Consider the following 24,454-nt stretch of genomic DNA (forward strand, 5'->3'; position numbering starts at 1 on the left):
ATGCGGTTGATACTATGGGTTCTACCTGGAGTTACTTTGATAATGCATCAACAAGCACCAGAGTGTGTTTCCCTCCGGGAAAACTGCCGAAGTCTATGCTCACTTTAGACCATGGAGCGGTGCATGCTTCTTCAGTGATTACCGGGGTCAGCCTTGCTGGAGCGCTTGCCAGTTGGCACGGCGAGCAACGTCGGACAAAGTAGTCGACCATTTTGTCTAGCTCCGGGAACCAAACCTTTTTTCTCATCCGTGCTTTGATTTTTGTTGCCCCATGATAGCCTCTGTGCGCTAGTTGAGTTGCTCGGTACTTCAGTGCTTGGGGTATTACTAGTCTTGATCCTCTTAACAGGACTCCGTCTTCTGTGGCGCTGAGTTCATTTCTTTTTTTTTTCTTTTTTTTTTTTTTTTAGTTCATTTCTTATCCGCCATACCTTTATGAGATTTTCTCTGTCTTCCAGGGCCCAGGATGGCTTGTCATAGGTAATCTGTCCACGATCCTTACTCGATGGCTCCGAGGGTTCGCATGTACATGGCGTCCATGCTGGCTGATCCCTTGATGTCTTCCAGAGTCATGTTCTAGGGGCATGCAGCTGTCGACACCATGTGGATGTACTGTTCGGTCCCTTCGGTGTCCTCTTGTATCTCCTGCGGTATCTGGTGTCTTGACAAGAAGTCAGCTGATTTTGGCCCCGGGCCGGTAGGGTACCTCCATCTCGTATGACTGCAGCTGAACTGCCCATCGCTCAATTCTTGGAGGGGGTGAGGTGCAGTCCCTTTGAAGAGAGGAGCGAGGGACTGATGGTCGGTGACCATGGTAAAAGGCTGTCCTGTTAGTGTAGATGAAAGTGGCTACAGGCCCACTTTATAGCTAGCGCCTACCGCTCGATCTGAGCATATCGCGTCTCAGTTGGAGTGAATGACTTGCTGGCAAATTCCAAGGCTGCCCATCGGCCGGGTTCGTGTTCCTGAGCTAGTACTGCTCCTAATCCTACCGGGCTAGCATCAACAAGTACTTCACTTTTTTTGGCCGGATCGAAGTATGCCAACGTGGCTTCTTCCAGTAGTGCATCTTTTATCCCTTGGAATGCCTCTTCCTCTTTCTGACCCCATTGCCATTTGGTATCTGTCGGGTGAGGGCCCTGAGTGGTTCTGCTTGGGTTGCTAGTCCTGGGATAAATCTCCCGCAGTATGTGGCCATCCCTAAGAAACTCCTCACTTCGGTGGGCGTTGTCGGAGCGGAAGCATTCTTGATGGCGTGGGATTTCCTCGGGTACACTTAGATGCCTTCTTGGTTGAACACGTACCCAAAAAATTCCAGAGATGGCTGGAAGAACTGACATTTACCTTTGTGAAGCGTTGCTCCGTGTTCACTTAGGCGTTTTAAGGTGTTGCGGAGGTGCTTATGGTGATCAGCTGCGAATGCTGAATGAATTAGGATATCGTCGCTGATGTTCAATACGCCTGGCAGTCCTGACAGCATTTCACATATCATGTTCTTGAACACCTCCGCCGCTGAGGATATTCCGAAGTTGAGTCGTTTGTACCTCCTCAGCCCTGCTGAAGGTTGTGATGTAGCAGCTTTATTCTGATCGTGGCAGCTGGTGATATCCTGCATTCAGATCGATTTTAGAGAACCACTCTGACCCCTTGACGTCTGCGATGATATGGTCTATCGTTGGTGTGATGTGACGTTTGCGTTTAATGGCTTTGTTGGGAAGTCTCATATCGATGCAGGGTCATATTGCCCCCGGCTGCTTCGGTTTTTCCGCAGTGACCATCGGGAATACCCACAGCGTCGGCCCTGAGACTTTTTCGATGACGCCTTGCTCTTCCAGGATCTCTAGTTCTTTCTCTACCAGTGAATTACGTATTAGTTTCGGTGCGAGGTCTGTGGCCGGTTACCTATTTCCGTCCGCCGCCCTGCTACCTAGCAGGGCGGCAGACGGAAATACGTTTTTTTTAGCGAGGATAACCTTTTCCCGCCCTATGAGGTATCGCAATACCCCGTTGAGAGTATTTTGATCTTTTTAAGGCTTACCCATTGTGGTTCAAGCCCACACCACAGGCACACTTTTGCCCTTTTGTGGTCCCAGAGAGTAGGACCGGGTGCGTCTTTTAGGGGACGCAGACCATCCACTCTCAGGGTCTGTTGGTCCTGAAGAAAACCTGGTTAGTTTATACCTTCATGGTTGATACATGTAGACCAGATACACATAGAGATACATGGGCTCATAATTACCCTCACTTTATCTCGCCATTGATTTTAACATTGTCCAGTTGCTTGCAAATAAAAATCTTATTTTTCCCGAGTTAAACCAGGACAATTTTTAACACACTTACATTTTTTTCACGCACCCTCACTCACAACCTGCTCCACTGTAAACAGGTGTTGTAGCACATCCTGATGACGCTAGGTCATTAGGGTGGACCCCGATGATGAAGCATGTCACCACTAGGTGGTGAGTGAGGGGTTTCTTAACAAAAGGAGAACTTTCTCACTTTTGTATTACCACACACCCCATTAGGAATCGGCGATTCCATGTGGGTGGTACTCCTTGTTTGTTTCTAAAAAAGATTTACCTACATCGGGCCCCAAATCTTTACAACAGTAAACTTCAGGAAAGCGTATAAACATATATAACAATCAACAATTGAGATAGTATCAAAGCGCATAAAAACACACCACAACATGTGCTACATATATACACGCTCACGTGTGGGAAGTGAAAGACTGGTAACGTGCATAAAAGCAAAATGGTAAATTGTTTATTGTGTGCTTTCTGCCACAAAACCAAAGTTAATTGCAGACAGAAGAGTTTTCAAAGACCGGAAAGGAGGCTATTGAACCTCCTTCCCCTTACTTGTGTCTAACTGCCTTAATTCAAGGGAAAATCCACATGGTGACGCAGAAACAAGGGTGTCAGACTCCTTAGTACAATTGATTCCAGCGCAGTCCTCCGTTAAGGGAGCAACAGTCCCTGAAGGGCAGCCATCAACTCGGAAACAGAGTGTGTTGATGGCTGCCCTTTAGGGTCTATTGCTCCCGTAACGGAGGTTTTCTTTCGAATATGTATATATATATTTATATTGACACACTTAACTGTTAGTTTTCTACAATACATATACCTTTACCATGCATGCTTTTACATTGGAGGTGTAAGTATTTTATAACTGAGTAAAAACCCATAACATATAGATTAATACTTACATTTTTGTGGTAAAGGCATATTCGGGGTTAAAAAAAAGTTATGACTTCCGTAGTAAAGGCATTGGTTGTAAATGCCATTGTAGTTCCGTCCAACAACAATTTCAGAAATGTCTTTGGCCTGCAAAAAAAACAAAACACTCTTGTCCTTTTTTATGTGCCATGCGATGAGGTTACAAATTATAGTAGCATTATCATTATATCAGAACTCTCACACTAGCCTCTTTGATTATGTTGGTACTCCTAATTTATCAAGGTTTTGATTTTAGTAAGGTTCTGAATCTTGCCACCACTTTGCAAATCTACGTGGGCATACTTGCCAATAGGTCTGATTCAGGCCTGAGGTTACAATAAATGTGTACCCGTTTTCTTACTAGAACTACTGTCAGTAGTACAAACTGAGCTCGCAGCATTTCCTTAGCGGACATGCACAATAGAAATGGCTTTGCATTAAAGAATATACCACCCCCCCCCTTGTACTCGAAGGCTGCACCATTGTGCACTCCATGTGAGACTTGTTTTACTGTCTTTCATTTTGCGAAGAGATGTGGTGAAAGACTCATAAATCATGGCATTAAAAACACACATGCACAAATGCATTTAGCATTTAAGCCATAACCGTGCCATCAACCTGGTAAACTATAAAAGAAAGGGTCACACGGGCCTACACATATTGATCTTGGGGCTAGCACAGAGTCCTTCTCATCTGCGGATTCGCATCTATTTTGTAAAACAAATATCTGTGGTTTGTTTTAAGTTCTATCCTGCTTTGGGTTTTCAACTGCAGAAACGGAGCACAGGACTGAAGCCTCACTGAGCTGTTCAGAGCATCTTCTCTCAAACACAGTGACGCATTTCAGGTGCAGGGCAGGAAGCAGAACACTGACACCTGCATAATTGGTCATCAAATCTTATCATAACAAACTGTGCAGGTTTTATAGCTGAGCTTGCCGCCTGCAGCCTCAAACTCACCCTTTTATAATTCCTCACAGGGTGAGGTCAGGTCGGTATAGCTTGCTGGCCACAACCCTCCCTGTGATGAGTTGTGAAAGGGTGGGGTGGCTTTGCTCCAGTCCCTGATAGACTTAAAGTCCCTGGTGCTGTAGGGTTTCTGCAAGAAGCTCACAGGGGCTATCTTTGCAACTCTGTTTGGGACTGGAGCTTATCCCCGGAGGCAATGCTTTTGCCTGGGTCATGACCCCTGTCATCAGGATTGTGAACTTGTCAGCCCAGCAAAGTATGATTGATGTAAGCTTCATCATCACTGAGAAGTAGGTGCTAAAGGTAGTTGTACTTGGCCCAGTTTGCAGAGCCATAGTAGGATGGACCCTGGACATCAGAGGCAAATTACTCCAGCCTCTATGGCTGGGTCACAGTAGTCCCTGCTTGCTCTGAGGCCGCAAGAATCTGCCAGGCTCCATTTTCTCTACCTTAGAGGAGTCAGTACTCTAGTATGCATATTGTTTTGCAAGGTTGTGGTATCAAGGTCTCCATTTTTTGCTGTTAACCCCTCTAACACCTTTTACATCTTCAAGAACCCCCCCCCCCCCCTCACCCTTTTGTTTTCTTCCTGGTTTGAAATAGTGTTTGACCTAATCAAAATTTTCAGAATGCTTTTCCACCCATTATTTTATGTGATGGTGTCTTATTGTCATAGTGTCAATTTTGACGTCCATCGTATGGAGGCTCTTTCGCATGTCGAGTGGCAGCACCATCACCTCAGTGTATAGTTTCAAACCAGTTTTGTCATGTTGGAGAGGGTCCTCTGCCAGCTCCTTCCTGTCAGGTGCGTTAGCGATATTGCTGGTGTCAAATACAAGCATATGTTGTCTCTGGTCCTGTTTATTTCTAGTTTCAGCTCTAGCTGTACCACCATGTACCCTGCACTGTAGCTCTGTTTCTTAGCAGACCGGGACGCTCCAAGGCCCAAGCCCAACTATGGACACCCCAAACGTGGAAGAATGTATCCTCTCTGTTGCAGTCCAGGAGCCACACAAACACCTCGCATGTCTCACTCAACACGCACCTCCGCATTGGGTTGGTGTATGTCACATCCAACAGTGTTAGAACCGGGTGCGGTGTCAACTTAGGTGTGTAATTCATGCCCACTCTGTTGGCAGATTCCACGCAATTAGCGCCCCCCCCCCCGGTGCTCCACCAACAGTAAATTCTGGCAAGTAGGGCCCCCTACAGGACTCCAGTCAGGCAAAGAAGTTCAACCTGAGCTGCATTGCCGTCTCTTTAGCTATGTTGCAAGCTACTCTCTCCTTCAGTGCACCACCAGACCTCGGCCTGCCATGCTCTGCTATGGTAACAGCAACGCAGAGCACAAATCCCTGCGTCCTGATGGACCTCCCCTCTAATACACGATGATTGGGTACTCCAGCTCTTTAAATCTGCACGGTCCACAGGCATAGACAAAGGCAGCTCCCTTCTCACGATCTCCCACCTTTTGTGCTCCCCGCAGCCTAGATCCAGTGGCACACTGATCCTCTCAGGTTTCACTTTCAGATTGCTGCACTTCTCAAACCTGCAGACATCCCCCATCTCAGCACTTTCAATCTTGAAAGGCAATAATATATTCCTGTAGCAGATGATGATGTATATAGTAACCAGGTTGGTGAAGCCTCTTCCATAAAGAGCTATCTTGGCTGACGGCACTCTTATACCCACTGCGCCCCTCACCCCTTCCACCCCCGTACGATCCCAATTATTTTTAATAAATCTCCCTCATATCTGTTCTCATGTGTTGGAATGGTTGGTTAAAATGATATGCCAGTTATGAGTATGCTTATTATAACTTTCATCTGCAAAAAGTATGACCAATATTCAAAAATGTTTTGATATAAAGGAGACAACTGTGAATTAAATATTTTAAGACCACAACATCATTTTATTGTAACTGAAGAAAATCTGATTTTCCTTTGTCTATTGTGGTATCTTTACCAGTTATTTTTGTTTGATTCATGTTAGTGCACAGAGTTTTGAAAAACAGGACTGTGTGAGGTATTTATACATGACCAGGAGCCATTTAGGATCTTATGGCCAAGTAAGCTACTTACACCAGACATTAGGAGCTTGAGATCTAGATTGTAGCCTAACGGCTAGAGTGGTCAACCTTGAAGCTGGGGAACTGAGTTCGAGTCTCTGCAGTGGCGCTCAACATTCTGTGATTCTGGGCAAATCACTTGACATCCCGGGCCTACCAAAAATGAATGTGTCCGTCTAACTTAACTGGTGTTCATGTAAAGCTCTCTGATACCTTTGGGTCTACTTTGCACTATATAAAACACACAAAAAAGATCAGGAAAGTTCTAATTTGTTGACTGAAAGATTGTTTGGGTGAGTGCTGGTTTTCAGGGTGCACAGTTGGTGGGAGAGTAAGATCATTTACAAGGCCGTACAATGACCAAAGAGGGGAGCTGGCTTATGGGGTGTACTTACTATGTGAGTGTGTGCTGGATTTAGGATGTATATGTTGCGGGTGGTGGTTTGGGAAGGAGTGCAAATGTGGTTGAGGACGGTTTGAAGAGCTCCTAGACTGAGGGTTATAGGAGCTAGTGTACAGATGGCAAACAGGACTCTGGTGTATTTCAGGTGCGTGGCGCACCAGCGATAGCTATTGTGGGCTGCCTGAGCTTAGCCGTAGAGCTCCACCACAGTCACAAGAGGGAGAAAGATGACCTGGTGGCCTTCATTTTGGAGTCGTTGGCATACCTTGTCACCTCACGCCCCACTGCGGTCAACATGGCTCGAGCTGCCACCGAACTGACTGCCTTCGTCAAGCAGGAAGCTGAGAAGCCAGATGCCACCTCTGAGAGTATTAGGAACAGGTAACTGGTTATTATGGAATCAACTGCCATCCAGCACTCCCACAAACACGCTATACTCCATCTTTTTGCATTATTTCTGTAAACCGCACAACTTAATAAGTTGAGCCTTCGTCTTTGGGTAATGATTCGTAGGGGTGAATCAGTAGAGTCTAACTACATTTCTTTATCACACTACTTCTGTTGTCAGGTCTTTGTATCCCCAGCCTTATATTCATTGCCCTTCCAAAATGTAATGGGTTGGGGAAGCAGATCTTGTTCTGTGTCCTGTTCACAGGCACTATCATCGGCGTACCTCACCATTGTCGCTCTCAAGAAGTGCAGTCTCTTTGCTTTGTTTTACAAATGTTTTTCTGATCTCTCTGTCCCTGCATCTATGAAGTCCTTGCCAGTGCTGTCAATTGGACCAGCTCCCATGCAATGCCTCAAGGTTTTGGATAATTACAGCATATTTATGAATATGTTTAAAACGTTTGCTATACTCTGAGTTTGATTATTCTAGCGTGAACCTCGATTTAAAAAAAAACAGCAGAGCTCTGTACGTGGTCCGAGTGAGATTTCCTGACTCTGCACTTTCTTTGAAAGGGTCGCAGGAGTGAGACAGTTTGAGGTGTGAATGGTCACACAAAGTCCTACCTGTCTGTTTCAGCAGTAGTCTTCCATCTCTTCCCTTTTTTTTTTCTTTCTTTCTACAGCATGTCTCATCTTCCTCCTTGCTCTTGCTGAACCAAGTATCACTTTTACCCACTCTGGCAGGTCTTACCTCTACCATTGTTGTACCTGCATTAGAAATATCACCTCATTGACCTTGCTGTAGCTGGTCTCACCTCCCGCCTTCTTGAAGCAGGTCTCACCTCTCGCCTTGTTCTCTCTGTAACAGCTCTCTCCTTTCTGCTCTCCCTGCAGAACGTCTGACCCATCCACCTGTTTTTGCTGATGTAGGTATCGCCTCTTGGATTCCCATACAGAAGGTCTCACCTCTTAATTTGCCTCCACCTTAGTGTGATTCAGTGGGCTGAAGACATGCTGACGAAGGACATAGGGGACAACCGCCAGATCGGGGAGCATGGCGCAAACCACATCTTGCAGAATGTCCCAAACCAGGACATTGTTATACTGACCCACTGTAATACCGGCTCCCTGGCAACAGCTGGCTATGGCACTGCTCTAGGTGAGTCACGCTGGAGGATTCGAGGGGGTGCTGCTTCCCAGTTACACTGGAACAACAATGCTCTTTTTGACTCTCCAGAAACTTCTTACAAAAGATCTGGAAGGGCCTTGTGTGCCCTACTAATAATATTAAAAAACAAGCATTTGCAATGCAATAAGTTTCGCATTTGCAAGAGTTTGAGCTATTAGTGATGCAATAGGTCTCGCATTTGCGATGCAATAGATCTCGCATTTGCAGGAGTTTGAGCTATTGACATTGTAAATGACAATGCTCTTTATTTTTGTGTTTTGAAAACCTGCAAGCAGTACATAAACACACACTTTGTACTTACTGCCAGCCTTGCTTCTCGTAAGCAGCAGCAATAACAGCACAACTTACTTCCAGCCTTGCTTCTCGTTAACAAGGACTATAAGTACAAACTGTGTGTTTACGCACACTTGCTGGTTTTCAAAACACAAAAATAAAGGCTTTGGCACTGTCATTTTACAATGCCAATAGCTCAAACTGTCGCAAATGCGAGACCTATTGCATCGCAAATGCGAGACCTATTGCATCACTAATGCTTGTTAATATTGGAAAATCGTGACTGATTTTGAACAAACAGCTGATACTGGTTGAAAAGAAAACTGGTTGGAGCATCTCAATTGTTTCCATTTTCTTTCTTGAAATTCCTCCTTGTAAACAGCAGCATCTGCCGCACCCCTAGTTCCAACACACCAGGACGGTTAAAAGGAGTTTCACAAAATTTAACAGGACACAGTAATTTTATCAAAATTGTACAAAAGAATGAAGTGCTCTATTTCATTGAGCTCAATAGTACAACAAAACTCATCATTTTGTATACATAGATGTGGAAAAATACTATTTGCAACATTTTTTAACTGCACAAATGATAAGGAACGATAAATGCAGATGAAGTTAGAAAAATGTAACTGTGGGCGTATACAGGTAGAGATATCAAAATAAAAATGTCAGAATACCGGGGGCTTTAAAAATAGCATCTTCCTTCTTGGAGCATTCAAAACACAATTTTTGAACTCTATGGCTCATATTTTCTCACCTTTAAAGATGAAAGGAGGAGACATCCGGTTTCAAACCTCAGAATGGATCTATGTGCATTTACTCTAATATCTTCGCATTGCACATACGATTCTGACAAACATACCCATGCATACATTACGAAGTAAGCACACTCCAGGTGCACCTTTAACCCCTCACTATTTACTTTAGTTTTAAATGAACTTAATAAAAATAAATGTTAGTTAAATAATGGTTACAAAAACAAACTGCTTCGAAGCCATAGAAGTTAACTAGTAAAATCTGGCACTATTTTATCCATTTTTTGTGAAATGTTTTCTGGTTTTGGAGTCTGGCTACCGACAGCTTTCGTTTTCAGTTGCTAAGGTAATCTGATCTGTACTACCGCCTGTTGTAGATGTGTGCATTGTGTACCCATTGTGTTGTTAGTAAACCTGCTACAATGTCTGCTTACAATATTTGATAATGGGATATTGGTACCTCCATGTATCTACTTTACACAGACACATGGGAATTGCCAAATCATGGTTTATACATACTTCTTGAATGGCTGGATGTCAGTTCTCCTGCATTTTAAACCCACTCAAACAAATGTACATTAATGTGCTATTTCTTGCACCATAATGACATCACTTCCAGACAATGTTTGCTTCCACCAGCCTCTATAGCTCACAGCATCCTGACCACTAGCAGCTACGTTGCCGGCTCTGCTTCCACAGAATTCTGTCAGTTAAGATGAGAACTTTAAATCCAAATTAATATCAGCGGAAACCTAAGATCGTCCTTTGTAGTTAATATGAGCAATTTTTCTTCGGAAAAAGTACTGCAAAGTTTTCTCGCAAAGATCAATAAAAACAATTTAATATTTTTAAACATGGTCTTCGTAGCCCTTGCACACCAAAGGAAATCATTCCAACGGGATATCGTTGGCATTACACTTGTACTCGAGTATTGCCCATTACTGTGCAGAAGGCCGTGTAAGTTCCTAAACTGTAATATTGGCTGCACTAGTTTTACAGCCAGTGCTCAGACCATTCTTGTACGCCTGTTATATTTGTAAATAAGGGAAAGAAGGTATTGGAACACGTACTCAGGTCACACTTCGTGGTTAGTGGGGTAGCTGGGATTCTCAGTGTTTTAAGGGGATTAAAAGTCAAACTACAAATGGCGGCAAGGAAAAAGGTAACCAAAGCTGGCTCCTTACTGCCAACCAAGTTTTTGGGCTTCAAGCAGTCCCATCTTTTGTTTTCGCTAGTTTGCAATAAAATAATCTTTAAAGTGCATGAAAATAGTTTTTGTATTAATCGCAACATTCATGCAGCAGCACTTTGTTGTCGACTAGAGGTGTAAAAAGCTGTGGAAACAACCTTGAATGTGTACTTTGTTTTAGAAGTGAATTTCGGCTTACAATGAAAGCTTGGCTAATAATCAAGGGCTGAGAATGTGCTCTCCTGACCCCACCACACCCATGCCACCAACCCCGACATAACAGATTCTAAGTGTCCCCTCAATGGAAGTACAGCAGCTGCAAACCTTACATGCGGTGCAATGGTTTAATATGCATTGGAAGGCAAAGAGTAAACAGACTTAGGAGCACAAACATAACTCACAATCTGCAGCAAAGAGTTCTATACATTGAATAAGAGGGACATGCTGTGTGGACAGACCTGCCTCCCCTTTTCTATTCATACCTTCTCTGCGGGGAATGATCCTATAGGTCAGATCTCACGTCAGCTGGGGAGTGCTTTTTCAAGTCCCCTGGTGCAAGGAGGTCGGCTCTGGTGCAGGCAGCAGGCCTTTCTCCTGAGGGCGAAGAACGAGGCAGCTCGAGCCACGGAGAAAGTGGGCGGGGGTCATGAACATCAAGCATGGTGTGCTGCTGCCTAAGAAAGTTTAATTTTTAATAAAGAAATGGTTTTGGGAGCCACACTAGAAGAAAGGCGCGCAGGCGTGATTCTTCCAACTGAAATGCTACGTGCCAGTGAGCCGTACGTAACTAAACTGAAAAAAGGCGTAACCAGCATTCTTAAAGGTTAATAATAAAGTGAAAAGTGGGCACCGTGCTTAAAGCGAACGCGTGGCGCCCCCGACTGGGGCTGGGATGAGGGGCTGCAAACCCCGGGTGCAATTGTTGATGTGTTGGCTGATTTGGGTGAGCGGTGCATAACAAAAGAAATGCGTGATCGCCAACCTGGAACCCAAAGCTGCCTCGCATATCAAATCAGAAGAGAAAGCATGCAGGGGGAGTAAAAAAAGTGAAAGCGCGCCATGCCAGTGTTCTGATGAAACGCTGTGATAAAGAGATGCCCGGGGTAGTGGGCAAAACAAAGTGGAAGCGGGGAGTAAAGAAAGTGAAAGCGTGCACATCCCCTGTCCAGGCGCGTGCACATGTCCTGTCCGGGGAGGCACGCCGAGCAGGAGACTGGGAGGGAACAAAACATGCCTCCGTCCCAATGAAAAGCACGCATTTGGGAGCTGCGCCAATAAGCGGCATAGGTGGAGCTTCCACCCCCGCTTCGGAAGCTAAATCGACAATAGATCTCACAAGTGAGCAGCACATGCGCTGCGTCGCTAGGCGAGACCTAAAAAACTGTCTGATGACAGTATAGAAGTGGGGCTCCCTCATGTGTGTGCTAGGAAGATAGAAACAGAATTATGGTTTACCAGTGCAGCAGGATCAGTGAGGAGAGTTTGGGGTTGCTCCTCCTTGTTCTCCAGAAATTATCTCTGATGAGAAGGCTGCCTTTTACTTTGGCATTAAAGATTGCAACCAAATCCACCCTCTGGAGCATACATCAGAGATCTGGATCACCAGTGCACTGCCACCTCGTGCAACACTGACACAAGCCCAAAAGAGAGTCAACATATTCCTTCCTCAACATCTCCCTATATGCAAAACCCTCCGGAGCATGAGGGCTTGCCTGTGGGATAAATGTCCTGTAGACAGGAGCATAGAGAAGAGGTCCACATTCACCTTCTTCCAAAATGCTTCGAGCATGGAGAATAGGTCCTGAAATCTTGCTCTTACTTCTTTCACTCCAGAGCACTTGCTCTTGTCTGTTGTTTGAACCTCTGTTGAGAGAAGCATAGGGAACTCCACCTTCGCTTGATCTTAATTTGTTTTTAATTATCGAAAGCTGAAATAAAATCGAGCCTCTCTGATCTCTTTGGGTGGGAAAGGGCCCTTATGGCAGTGCAACCTCCCCTGCTGGAATCCACCCTTCAAAACTTTGGCAGCAGTGTTTGGACAATGTTGTAACTTCTGTAATTGCAAAGTTTGCATAGTGTGCTAGAACTGCTAATGCTTACCATACTGACTCCATTTTTCCTTTCACTTCTGCAGGAGTGGTGCGCTCATTGCATGCTGCTGGCCGTCTGGCACATGTGTACTGCACGGAAACGCGGCCCTACAACCAGGGGGCTCGGCTGACCGCATACGAGCTGGTTTATGAGAAGATACCATCCACACTTGTCGCGGACAGCATGGCCTCTTTGGCAATGAAGGAGAAGGCTGTGTCTGGTGGGTGTGACTTGTGCCTCCGATTACTTTCGAGTTAATATGATAATGCTGTCTGACATAATGCACAAGGAGGGCCTTTTTAGGATTATGTTTTTTTCAATATTGGCTGGATCTCATGGTTACATTTCTTCTCATGTTGAAGCATTGTGCAGGCTAACTATCAGCAAAATGTCATAATGTGCAAATTAGGTGGTGTCTACAAGAAAGCCCTTTCATCTAATTACATATGGGTTGCGTAGCTTCAAGGCTCTGAGGAACAGTAAAGCAAGGGCAGGGCCATGGGGGAGGTAGGTTAGACATGCACTTGGGGTAATACTGGTTTTTAAATCGTTTTAGGGATATTAGACCCTCATGTACTTTCAAAATCCAAGTCAGATCTTTCCTATACCAGTGCAGCTCCTTGCCCTTTAAACCGCTCTAAAGGACATTAAAGACAAGTTACTTTCCATGTCTGAAAACCTCTGACAGATGGAATAGGGTTTGTTGGATGTTCGCAGCCCCTGCTCAGATGCCCCTCACTTTCCAGAATCTATTGATATTCTACCTGGGTGAGACTAGGGCGACTATCACATTATGGTAGAAATTAGTCTGTGGGTCCACATAGTGTAAAGTTTGAACTGAAGGTAGGGGCGTGTGCATGGAGCCAGTCTATTGGCCACTTAATGTGCAGTTTAAAAGAGCCACTGCATGGATAGAACATTTTCTATGTTCTTCTCTTCTACTCTTATGCCGCCCCTTATTTCCTCTCCACTTTGTTGTTTCCAGCTGTCATCGTGGGCGCAGACCGGGTTGTGGCTAATGGAGACACAGCCAACAAAGTGGGAACCTATCAGTTGGCTATTGCCGCAAAGCACCATGGGATACCCTTCTATGTGGCAGCCCCCAGCACCTCCTGCGACCTGAGCCTTGAAGAAGGGGACAAAATTGTGATAGAGGAACGCCCTGGCCAGGAGCTGACTGATGTGAATGGAGTCCGAATCGCTGCTCCAGGTGAACCTCTGATATGGGCTATAAGGGAATGCGGGGCTTTATCGCAGCACCAGGTGTGCTTCTGGTGTGAACTAGAGGAGCTTGATCGCTGCTTCAGATGATCCTCCAGTATAGGCAGGAAGGCGGTGTAAACCTTAAATGAAGCACGAGATAAGGCTCTACTATGGACTTGCGAGGGGAGCATCACCACTGCTCCAAGTGAAGAAAAGGATGATATAGAGAGTGGAGCTTGATTGTAGCACTTGGCGAGACTAAGGTAGATGCTGAGAAATGCTTAAACAGGTTTTGAGAAGTAGTTTTACAGTATCCTTGTGTCTAACTCTGACCCAGAATCCTTCAAACTCATGGAAGATAAATTGGTCATGACCCCAAAATAATATAATATTTTCTCGCAATGATTATGTAAAATGAAAAATATGGTGAGCAAGCTAGTGGTGCTTGAGGAAATGTCTTTCTAAACACATAAACCGATTCTCATTTAGTGTACATCAGAGGTACTACATAATAAAAAACGATGAAGAATAATTCAAGAAACCCCATGTCTTAAGGAAGATTCAAAAGGTGAATTGATTGGAAATCGGGAGTATTTAAAGATGGGGCCAAAGACAAAAAAGATCCTACTTCTCAATGTTCCAAACCCACATGTAATTCATCGTGGCACCAATATCCAATCCTGACTGGATAATCAAAGACTGTGAGAGCGAACATGGCATTTCACTTTTTTCTAAGAATATAAGATGGATTGCCATGGATGGCTCTACTCTGAGTTTATTTATTGTAATTTATAGCTTGCATTGTGTAACCTGCAACTCAAAGCAAATTCCATATTCGTAAAATTATGCTATATTCACATTAATTTTTAATGTAGAACCACATGATTGCACACTGTATAACATCTCTATTTAGTAATGAAATGACCGTCTGACACTATTGATTGACACTATGCAAGGCTAGTATACCAGCCCCTTCCTGGGGTTGTCCATATAGTCCCAAGCACAAGAAAGACATGCCCCCAGGTAGTAGTATTCCCTCATCACAGAACGTCCCAACCCTGTCCACACCACAGCTGTGCATCAAGTGCTAGACTAAGTCCTCTGTACTCTTACTAATATATTCCCTGAAGGAACCCCTAATACTGTGTGATCTTGTTGCTTTTGTCTGTAGGAAATGCACCCTTCTGTCAAGGTGTAGCACTTAATCCAAAAGCCAGGTTTTAGCATTGAGGCTCAAGGGGTGCAGCCATGTAATGGCCAGCCTGCATTTGGTCAATAACATTATCACCACCATTTATCTAGAGAGAGCTCAGTAGGGCAAGTAATGTGTACACCTAGATATTCTGCTCTACTATCTGTGATGACTCTCGTGGCCTCCCACCAGTATGGCTGTACCATGGGGCAGACAGAGCTTTGCCAGATGCGTGAAGTCAGCCTATGGGGTCCGGCATCTATTACATGGGACTGTGCAAGGAATTGAATCTATTTATGACACTGGTGTGTGATATAACTTATGGATGTATTTGCTGTGTACAAGTTTGTCTGTAGTTATGTAGGGGATACCAATATTGTGTGCATAGACCAGACCTTCCCACACACATCTGAAATGTTAACAATAGTGAATAACAATTTGCAATATAAAGGATTTCATAGGATGCACATGCCCTAATAGTGTTCCCAGACAATGTCATTCATCTTGATGGCACTGAATAATGGATTTGCTCTTCTTTGGGGGAAAAGTGATATTATCTCTACAGGAGCGCTTCCCACAGTGTAGGTCGTCAATCTATTTTTGGAGGTCGAGAAAGAGCAATACATAAAGATACCTTTGCATTTTGTAGTTATCGGTTCCCATTTTCTGTGCTTCAAAGACAGAAGTCAACAAGCATTTACAATGCAATAGGTCTCGCAGTTGTTAGAGTTTGAGCTATTGGCATTGTAAATGGCAATGTCTTTTATTTATGTGTTGGTTTTTAAAACATAAATAAAAGGCATTGTCATTTACAATGCCAATAGGTTAAAATCTCGCAAATGCGAGACCTATTGCATTGCAAATGCTTTTTTTTTATGTAGTTGTCTGTGAAGTTCCACTTGCAAGTCATGGAGCACGCCCAGGTCAAGCAGAATCTGTGGTGTTTCTAGACAACTGAAACAGCCAATTGTTTTATGGCCATTTCTTGCAGGTGCTTCACAAAAAACAACCACGAGGACTGACAGGGGAGACCCCTCAGCAATCCTGCATATTAATGTTTTAGGAGAAAAGATAGTTGCAAAAAAATACTAGGCGTGACCGTCTGGACAAGATTGGACAAAACCAAAGAAAAACAGCAGTCTTTTCCACGTTTGGGGTGTCTTTAAAGCCCTAGCCTAGCAACATTTTAACTGCACTCTGCATCTGCACTCTAAATCTGCACTCTGCACTCTGCACTCTGCACTCTGAATCTTGAATCTGCACACTGCACTCGCACTCTGCACTCTGAATCTGCACGCTGCACTCACACTCTGCACTCACACTCTGCACTCACACTCTGCATTCTGAATCTGCACTCTGAATCTGCACTCTGAATCTGCACTCTGAATCTGCACTCTGAATCTGCACTCTAAATCTGCACTCTGAATCTGCACTCTGACTCTGACTCTGCACTCTGACTCTGCACTCTGACTCTGCACTCTGACTCTGCACTCTGACTCTGCACTCTGACTCTGCACTCTGACTCTGCACTCTGACTCTGCACTCTGACTCTGCACTCTGACTCTGCACTCTGACTCTGCACTCTGACTCTGCACTCTGACTCTGCACTCTGACTCTGCACTCTGACTCTGCACTCTGACTCTGCACTCTGACTCTGCACTCTGACTCTGCACTCTGACTCTGCACTCTGACCTCTGCACTCTGCACTCTGCACTCTGCACTCTGCACTCTGCACTCTGACTCTGCACTCTGCACTCTGCACTCTGCACTCTGACTCTGCACTCTGCACTCTGCACTCTGCACTCTGCACTCTGAATCTGCACTCTGAATCTGCACTCTGAATCTGCACTCTGAATCTGCACTCTGAATCTGCACTCTGAATCTGCACTCTGAATCTGCACTCTGAATCTGCACTCTGAATCTGCACTCTGAATCTGCACTCTGAATCTGCACTCTGAATCTGCACTCTGAATCTGCACTCTGAATCTGCACTCTGAATCTGCACTCTGAAAGTGTGCTTACCCCTCTTCTAGTGCACTTCCTCAGAGGTAAGAAGCACTATATACATTCAGCTACAATACAATACACGCCTTTCGCGAAATTATTTTCTTCCTTTGGTTGTCTGCCCTGGACTATATATATATATATATATATATATATATATATATATATATATATATATATATATATATATATACTACGTGTAGAAAACAAAAAAAAAGCTTAACACAAAAAAGAGACAGGATGCTTTATTACAGTTTTATAAACATCAACTTTATCGACTGTTAACACCTCTCTTGGATCTGAAAAACCCAAACAGGAAATCACGATGATCATCACAAAATATGTAATTGCGCAGACAAAGCTTGAGAATACTTTCATCGTTAATAGCCCATAGCCAACAGCAAGATCTCAAATACTCTGTACCCAACAATACCTAGGGTACACTGCTAGATTGATTTAGTATGGCACTGGAAGGGGAGGTGTGTGTACGAGGCCTATCATACTGTCTTCATAAATGTAAAAAGCCTACCTGTTGTGCTGTTCGGTAACTTTGCCCTACGGCTCCGAGAATATTTGCTGAAAGAACAAGCGTGAGGCGGCTCAGGCGCAGCACGTCTTCCGGAGACGTGCGCGTCCACAGAGCTGAGTCGGCTCGTGCACAGGCCAGTAGCGGCTCGTGCACAGCTCTAGACTCCCTTGCCAGTGAACACGGCGACTATAGAACTCGCTGGCGGGAGCGCTTCGCGCTCCAACGCCAGCTCGACCTAAAAATCAGGCTATGTCTTCTGGCAAAATGCTACTTATCCTTCTTACATGGGGATTGCTGTTTACTTCTCTTTCTCTGACTGCAAAGTCAGAAGAGGTTTCAAAGTGAACTATGTGACAGTCTTGCTGGGCTACAGGCAGAGTGACAGTGTAGGGTATAATTATTGTGTAACATACAACATTTAAATACCTGTAAATTAACTGTGCACATTTCAGTATATATCAGTAGTTAGGAAAGCAAACATTAAGCACATTTAAAAAAATGTTTTTCTCATGTGTGTTGGAAATAAACAGTTTGATAGGATTAAAGCAAATCAAGACACTTTTACTTGGTGATGCGTGAACGATAAATATTCTCAAACCCGATTTCCACACGTTCTAATTTTTGTGCTACATAAATCAGTAAAGCTTTATTCTTTGTAAATTTAGTTTTCATTTAATTAGAAAATGTGCTGTCTGGAAATGACAGTGTGCTACCATGCGATGTTTTAGTAATATATTTACAACAGTGTGCTCCCGAATCCAACACTAGATACATACTGCAGTCTTACCACTCTCTTGCTGAATAGATTTGCTACACTTCGTGCGAAACTAGGATTTTCTGCAATCCCTATGACTTCAGCAATGTAACATTGATGTCAGCACTCCACTCTTAAAATTGTTCCAGCACCATGGGTGCAATGGTGCTGAACTATGTCCCTAAGTCCAGTTTAAAAACAAACCCTTGCAAGTATATCCAAGCAAGACTCTTTGTGAACCTTCCAGTACTTTTTGCTGCATCTATGCCATTCCAACAGAGAATGTGCTCACTATATGTGATTGTCTACAATCACCCCATTTGTGTATGACTTTCAATCAATCAGTAAGCGTGCTACTCACCCATGAGGGTCTCAAGGCTCTGGAGGGGGGTAAGCAGCCCCGTTCAGTCGAAAAGCCAGGTCTTGAGCGTCTTCCTGAAGAAGTTCAGGGAGGGGGCGCGTCTGATGTTGAGCAGGAGCTAGTTCCAGGTCTTGGCTGCAATATAGGAGAAGGTTCTTCCACCTATTCTGGGTCTGCGGATGCGCTGGATTTCGGCGAGGGTGAGGTCGGTGGATCGGAGATTTATCTTGAGTTCTTGGAGGGAGATTCTCTCGTTGAGGTATTGGGATCCGGTGCTGTGGATGCATTTGTAGGCGTGGGTGGGTATCTTGAAAGTGACTCTCTTCTCAACGGGGAGCCAGTGGAGGTTCCGTAGGTGTTGGGTGGTGTGCTCGTGTCGAGGATGAGACTGGCTACGGTCTTCTGTATGGTCTGGAGCTTGCAGATCAGAGACTTGTTGAGACTTGTTGTTCCCGGCGTAGAAGGCGTTTCCGTAGTCCAGTCAGCAGGTGATGAGTGTGTTAGTGACAGCCTTCCTTGATTCATGGGGGTATTCACTTGAAGGTCTTTCGGAGGATTTGGAGGGTGTTGAAGCAGCTGGGGGCGACGGCGTTGACCTGTTGGGTCATGGAGAGGGAGGAGTCTAGTACGATGCCGAGGCTTCGAGCGTGGTTCGGGGGGGGGGGGGCTGCCGAGGGCGGTAGGCCACCGGGTGTTGTCTCATGCCGAGGGGGAGGGTCCACGGACTTCTGTCTTCTCCGAGTTTAGCTTCAGGCAGTTTCTGCTCATCCAGGATGCGACGTCCTTCATTCCTTCCTGAATGTTGAGTCTGGTGGTGATTGGGTCCTTGGTGAGGGAGAGGATGAGCTGCGTGTCGTCGGCATAAGATACTATGCTGAGTCCGTGCTGTCTGACGATGGCGGGGAGGGGGGCCATGTAGATGTTGAAGAGCGTTGGGCTGAGCGATGATCCTTGGGCACTCCGCAGTTGATTTCTGTGTGTTCGGAGAGGAAGGGTGGTAGTCTGAGTCTTTGGGTTCTGCAGGTGAAGAACGCTAAGATCCAGTCGAGGGCGGTTCCTTGTATGCCGGCGTCGTGGAGTCTGGCGGTTAGTGTGCGGTAGGAGACGGTGTTGAATACTGCAGAGAGGTCAAGTAGGATCAGGGCTGCGTGTGTCCTTAGTCGAGGAGGGTGAGGATGTCATCTGGCTGCGAGTAGGGCAGTTTCGGTGCTGTGGTTGCTGCGGAATCTGCTTTTGGAGGGGTCGAGGATGGAGTTTTCTTTGATGAATTTGGTTAGTTGTGCATTGGCGGTCTTCTCCGTGACATTGGCCGCGAAGTGGAGGAGGGAGATGGGTCGGTAGTTCTTGAGGTCGGTAAGGGTCTGCTGAGGGCTTCTTGAGCAGGGGTCTGACTTCTGCGCATTTCCAGTTGTCAGGAAAGGTGCTGGTCTTGAAGTTGGTGTTGATGGTGTGTCGTAGTTCGGGAGCGATGGCGGTGGCGGCTCTGTGGAAAATGTGCAGGGGGCATGGGTCCTTGGGGGCCCCTGAGTGGATGCCTTTCATGGTCGAAGTGGTGTCTTTGGTGGTGACTGGGGTCCAGGAGCATATGGTGGGCTGGATGGCTTTGCTGGAACAGGAAGTGGATTCGGAGTTGGGTGTCTGGTTGTTGAAGTTGTCGTAGAGTGCCTTGATTTTCAGGTGGAAGTAGGATCCAAGCTTGTCGCAGAGGTCCTGGGAAGGGGTGATGTCCATGGTTTCACTGGGGGGCTTGGTGAATTCCTGGATGACGCTGAAGAGTTGCTTGGAGTTGCGGCGTTGGCGAGGATCTTATTTTGGATGAAGGTCCTTTTGATGGATCTGATGCGTTGGTGGTATTCTGTCATGGCGTTTTTGTAGGTGGTGTGGTCTTCTGGCATTTTGCTGTTTCTCCAGTTCTTCTCAAACGTCTACAAGTACGTCTGGAGTCTTGGAGTTCGGCGGTGAACCAGGTGGCTTTTCTGGGGCATTGTCTGTTGGGGTTACTTAGTGGTGCAAGCTTGTCTGCGCAGCTGTAGATCCATGTGTGGAATCCTTCTGCTTCGAGGTTGGCGTCGGTCGATGTGGTGGGGTCGTCGCTCCAGTTCCTTTGTGGGGGGGGTGCAGTGCAGGTTTGGGCAGCGTTGGTTTGTCGATGTGGAAGTGTACGCAGTGGTGGTCTGTCCAAGGGGGTTGTGTGGTGTGGCTGAAGTGGATGCTGCTACCTCCTGCGAAGATGGGGTCGAGGGTGTGTCCTGCCTTGTGGGTGGGCGTGGTGACTAGCTGTTTCAGTCCGATGTTGGTGAGGTTGTCCAGGAGGGTGGTGGAGTTGGGGTTGCTGGGGTTGTCGAGGTGGAAGTTCATGTCTCCGATGAGTATGTAGTCCATGGAGGCGATGGCATGGGGTGGGAAGAGGTCGGCAATGGTAGTGGCAAACTAAGCGCTGGGTCCGGGGGGTCTGTAGGCGAGGGTGCCACGGAGTAAGGTTCTGGGGCTGGTCTGAATCTGGAAGTGAAGGTGGAGGTGTTTGGTGGTGAGGAAGGGGTCTTTCGTAGTGTAGGTGGAGAGTCGGAGGGAGCTCTTATGTATGATGGCGAGTCCTCCTCCTGGGCGTTTGGGGCAGTCCTCCCTCTGGATCTTGTAGCTGTCGGGGATGGTGGTGGCGATGTCAGGCACGGAGGAGGCGTTGGTCCAGGTTTCCGTAAAGAAGGCAATGTCTGGCGGGAGGGTGTGGAGGAGGTCCCAGATCTCTACGGCGGGTCTGTGCAGGGAGCGCACGTTGAGGAGCACACGTTGAGGAGGATGCACTTCAGTGCTTCGGTATTGCTGACGTTTGATGCAGGGGCCGTGGGGATGCGGTCGGCGGTGAAGGATTGGCGGCAGGGACGGCAGGAGAACTGGCCGTGGGTGGTGTTTGGCGTGGATCGCTGGCAGTTGTTGTTCCTTCCGGGGTTGAGTGCGAGGAGGGCAGCGGAGTTGTAGTGGTGGGATGGCTGCAGTCGGGTCACAGATGGGTGCAGACGGTCTTGCCTTTGGTGCGCCTTTGGCGTGGCCGCCATTAACTGAGGGAGAGGGGAGGGAAGTCCGGCTGGGAGGCATGAGCGGGAACCAGCAGGGGGGGAGGGGCTGTGGGGGCTGCAGCGGCGGGAAGGGCACGGAGAGCAACGGGCACAGAAGACAGAAAAACAGCAAAAAATACACACCGGTACAATAACTGGCACAACAAAGACAGACACAATAAAATACAGTGAAGAGGCTAGAAGGAAGACAGAAAACGGGCACAAAAAGACAGGAAAACGGCACAAAGACCGAGACAGACCGCAGAAGCCAGCAGAAGAGCAAGGCTCTCCCACCGGACCACCAGGGATGAGGCGTAGGCCGGAGCCTGCGGGTGGAAGAGGGCCTCTAACACCTACCTGCACCAGGGCAGCGGTAGCTGCTCTACTGCGGAGCTGCTGGGGGAGAAAGCAGGTCTCTGACCAGGAGGTCAGGGGTCTAGCTTTCACACTTACATTGAGAAATATGGACGTGGCCTAACAGCCAGAGCTGGCAACTTTGGATCTGGGGAACCCGGTGTTGGCTTTGGGCCAATCACTTAACTTATTTTAACACAAAAATGGAGGCCTTACCCCATACCCTTTTGCAGAAGGGATTGTCCAGATTTGCTATAATCACTAGCATCAACACCAATATTTTTTAGAAGCCTAGTGATTTTAGTGAACATATACCACAGACCAGCATGCCACTCTGAAAAGCTTTCTAGCTCCCAGTGCAGTTCACCATTCCCCCCTCTTATTGGCAGATCAACATCTAGGCCACAGTCTGATAAATAAATATTGAAGGGCATTTTCAAGGTAGGGACATTTACAAACAATTGCTGTTAGACCGGTACACACAATTGTAAAGAGTTTGTTATTTTGGCAATTGACAGCATTTTGAAAGCTTGTTTAATATTACATTAAAAAAAGGGCCTGCCTCATGTCAAGTCTGTTAAAGCTAGGTGGTTTGTGGTTCTAAAACGTTTGGGATGCAGTGCTAAACAGTCTGAGGCCTTTTCATGCAATTGTTCGGCAAGACAGTTAACATTAATTAACATCAAAACAATGGATGTTATTTCCCACTAGTGTATTGGGGCCACAGTACTGTTGCACTCCAGCTGAATTTTCAACTACTTCCTTTTAGCACTTGTCTCTCTCACAGTAGCAATATCTCTCACAGTAGCAATATCTCCGCGTGATCGTCCCTTTTACTTGTTATGCTGCCCTTCCAGAGGCCGCTTTCAGCTGGCTCAGGTGAAAGGTGAAGGTCCAAACAGGAGTCCATCTCCTAAAGGTATGCAGATCTCAAGTGGAGAAGCTGGAGGGAAATGTTTTACTCTGGCAGGAGAACTGCCACTGCTTCACTGGCGCTTTGTTGGATCTATCCCAACCTGTTTCGAGATCTTTTTTGTGAAGAAGCTAAATGTGTAGATGCAGACTTCAGTGTCTGTGATGAAAATTGGCAGCCACGCACACAAGCAACCACCATCTTGAGTGGCACAAGCCTAGATTCCAGTCTATTCCACCATTCACATGCCTAAGCACAGGAGTGAAAAATCTATTTTGAGGTCCCCTTCCCCCTCCACCCTCAGGAGCCTTGATATGGCAGACAACACAGGCTTTACTTGGAGGAAACTGGTATGCCAACCCCCCTCACTGTAAAGAGGTGGCTGTACTCTGCAGCTACTGTTGGGCTCTAATAACCTGAGTTGAAAAGGCAGTAACCACTCTCATTAAGGGGGTAATCTTTGGGTAGCCCCTCTAGTAATAGGATCTCCTCTTTTTTAATTTGTTTCAGGTCTGTGAAAAATTCCCAAAACTTACTTTGAGTTCACCTTTAGACCCATGTTCAGCAAACTACAGGAAACCTTTGTCCAATACATTGATACTACAGTTTACTGCCTACTGTAATCCCATCTTTCGAATCTGGATTAGTTCCGCACTCCAGGGAGTAGGCAGTTGTCACCCCTCTTCTGAAGAAACCCAACTTAACACCCAGTGTTCCTGGTAATTACCACCCAATTTCTATATTGCCGTTTTGTTTTGTGCTGAAAGCATTATTGGCTCAGAACTTCCATAGTTTATCAAGGAAAATAAGATCTGGTTGTCATGCAGGCTTTAGTACCAAAATCATACACTGTCAGTAACTGACTATATACAAAAAAAACTCTAGCTAATAGTGCATCCGCTGTTCAGTTCTCTCTTGCAAAAGAAACAACTGATGGCCGGAATGCTGAACAATTCAATCATTCACCCTCAGTCACAAGGATCTGGGTTTAATCCATCATTCTGTTGCACACTATGCCACCAAAGTTTGGACCCAGCCATATGCAAACCGGTCTTGACCCTATTCCTTATGAGAACTGTCCAGCCCGAATCCAGTTCTCTCTCAGCACCTTAAAAATACTGGTGCTGCGGGCATGGCCCTTAACTGGCTTACTTCACCTCTATGAGACTGGTCTCAAGCAGTGTTGACGGAACATACTTTTATGTCAAGTTTTAAACATGTAATCTGTAGGGAGCCCTGATGCTCAGCTTTGAGACCTACTCTTTTAATGTTCGTCTAGCTCCATTAGTGTCATTAATCCACTCCTTTGAAAATTATTTGTTTTCATATGTTGATGCTATTCAATTTATAAGTCTGGACTGTTGTTCCTCTCAAGAATTTTATGGATTGAAAAGAATGCCTGTGTTCAGGTATGCAGTAAATCACCAACAAGTCTTGTGCCTCTACACAGATAAAACTGAAGTACTGATTTTGGGTAATTCTTGCAGGTCAAATGATTGCTGGCCATTTGAATTAGTTCGCCCTCCAGTGCCATCAGCTTACGCTAA

General features: G+C 45.9%; 1 protein-coding gene across 1 annotated transcript in view; it reads left to right on the plus strand.

Annotated features, from left to right (window-relative positions):
- The window catches only part of MRI1 (methylthioribose-1-phosphate isomerase 1), a 48,174-nt gene that overhangs the window by 2,166 nt on the left and 21,554 nt on the right, over nt 1-24,454 (plus strand). The window contains exons 2-5 of the mRNA XM_078685520.1: nt 6,803-7,038; nt 8,037-8,206; nt 12,588-12,764; nt 13,530-13,754. Of these exons, the coding sequence (XP_078541646.1) occupies nt 6,803-7,038; nt 8,037-8,206; nt 12,588-12,764; nt 13,530-13,754 (808 nt within the window). The remainder of the gene's footprint in view (nt 1-6,802; nt 7,039-8,036; nt 8,207-12,587; nt 12,765-13,529; nt 13,755-24,454) is intronic.

The sequence above is a fragment of the Lissotriton helveticus genome, chromosome 1_1 (genome assembly GCF_964261635.1).
Source record: "Lissotriton helveticus chromosome 1_1, aLisHel1.1, whole genome shotgun sequence".
Lineage (NCBI taxonomy): Eukaryota > Metazoa > Chordata > Amphibia > Caudata > Salamandridae > Lissotriton > Lissotriton helveticus.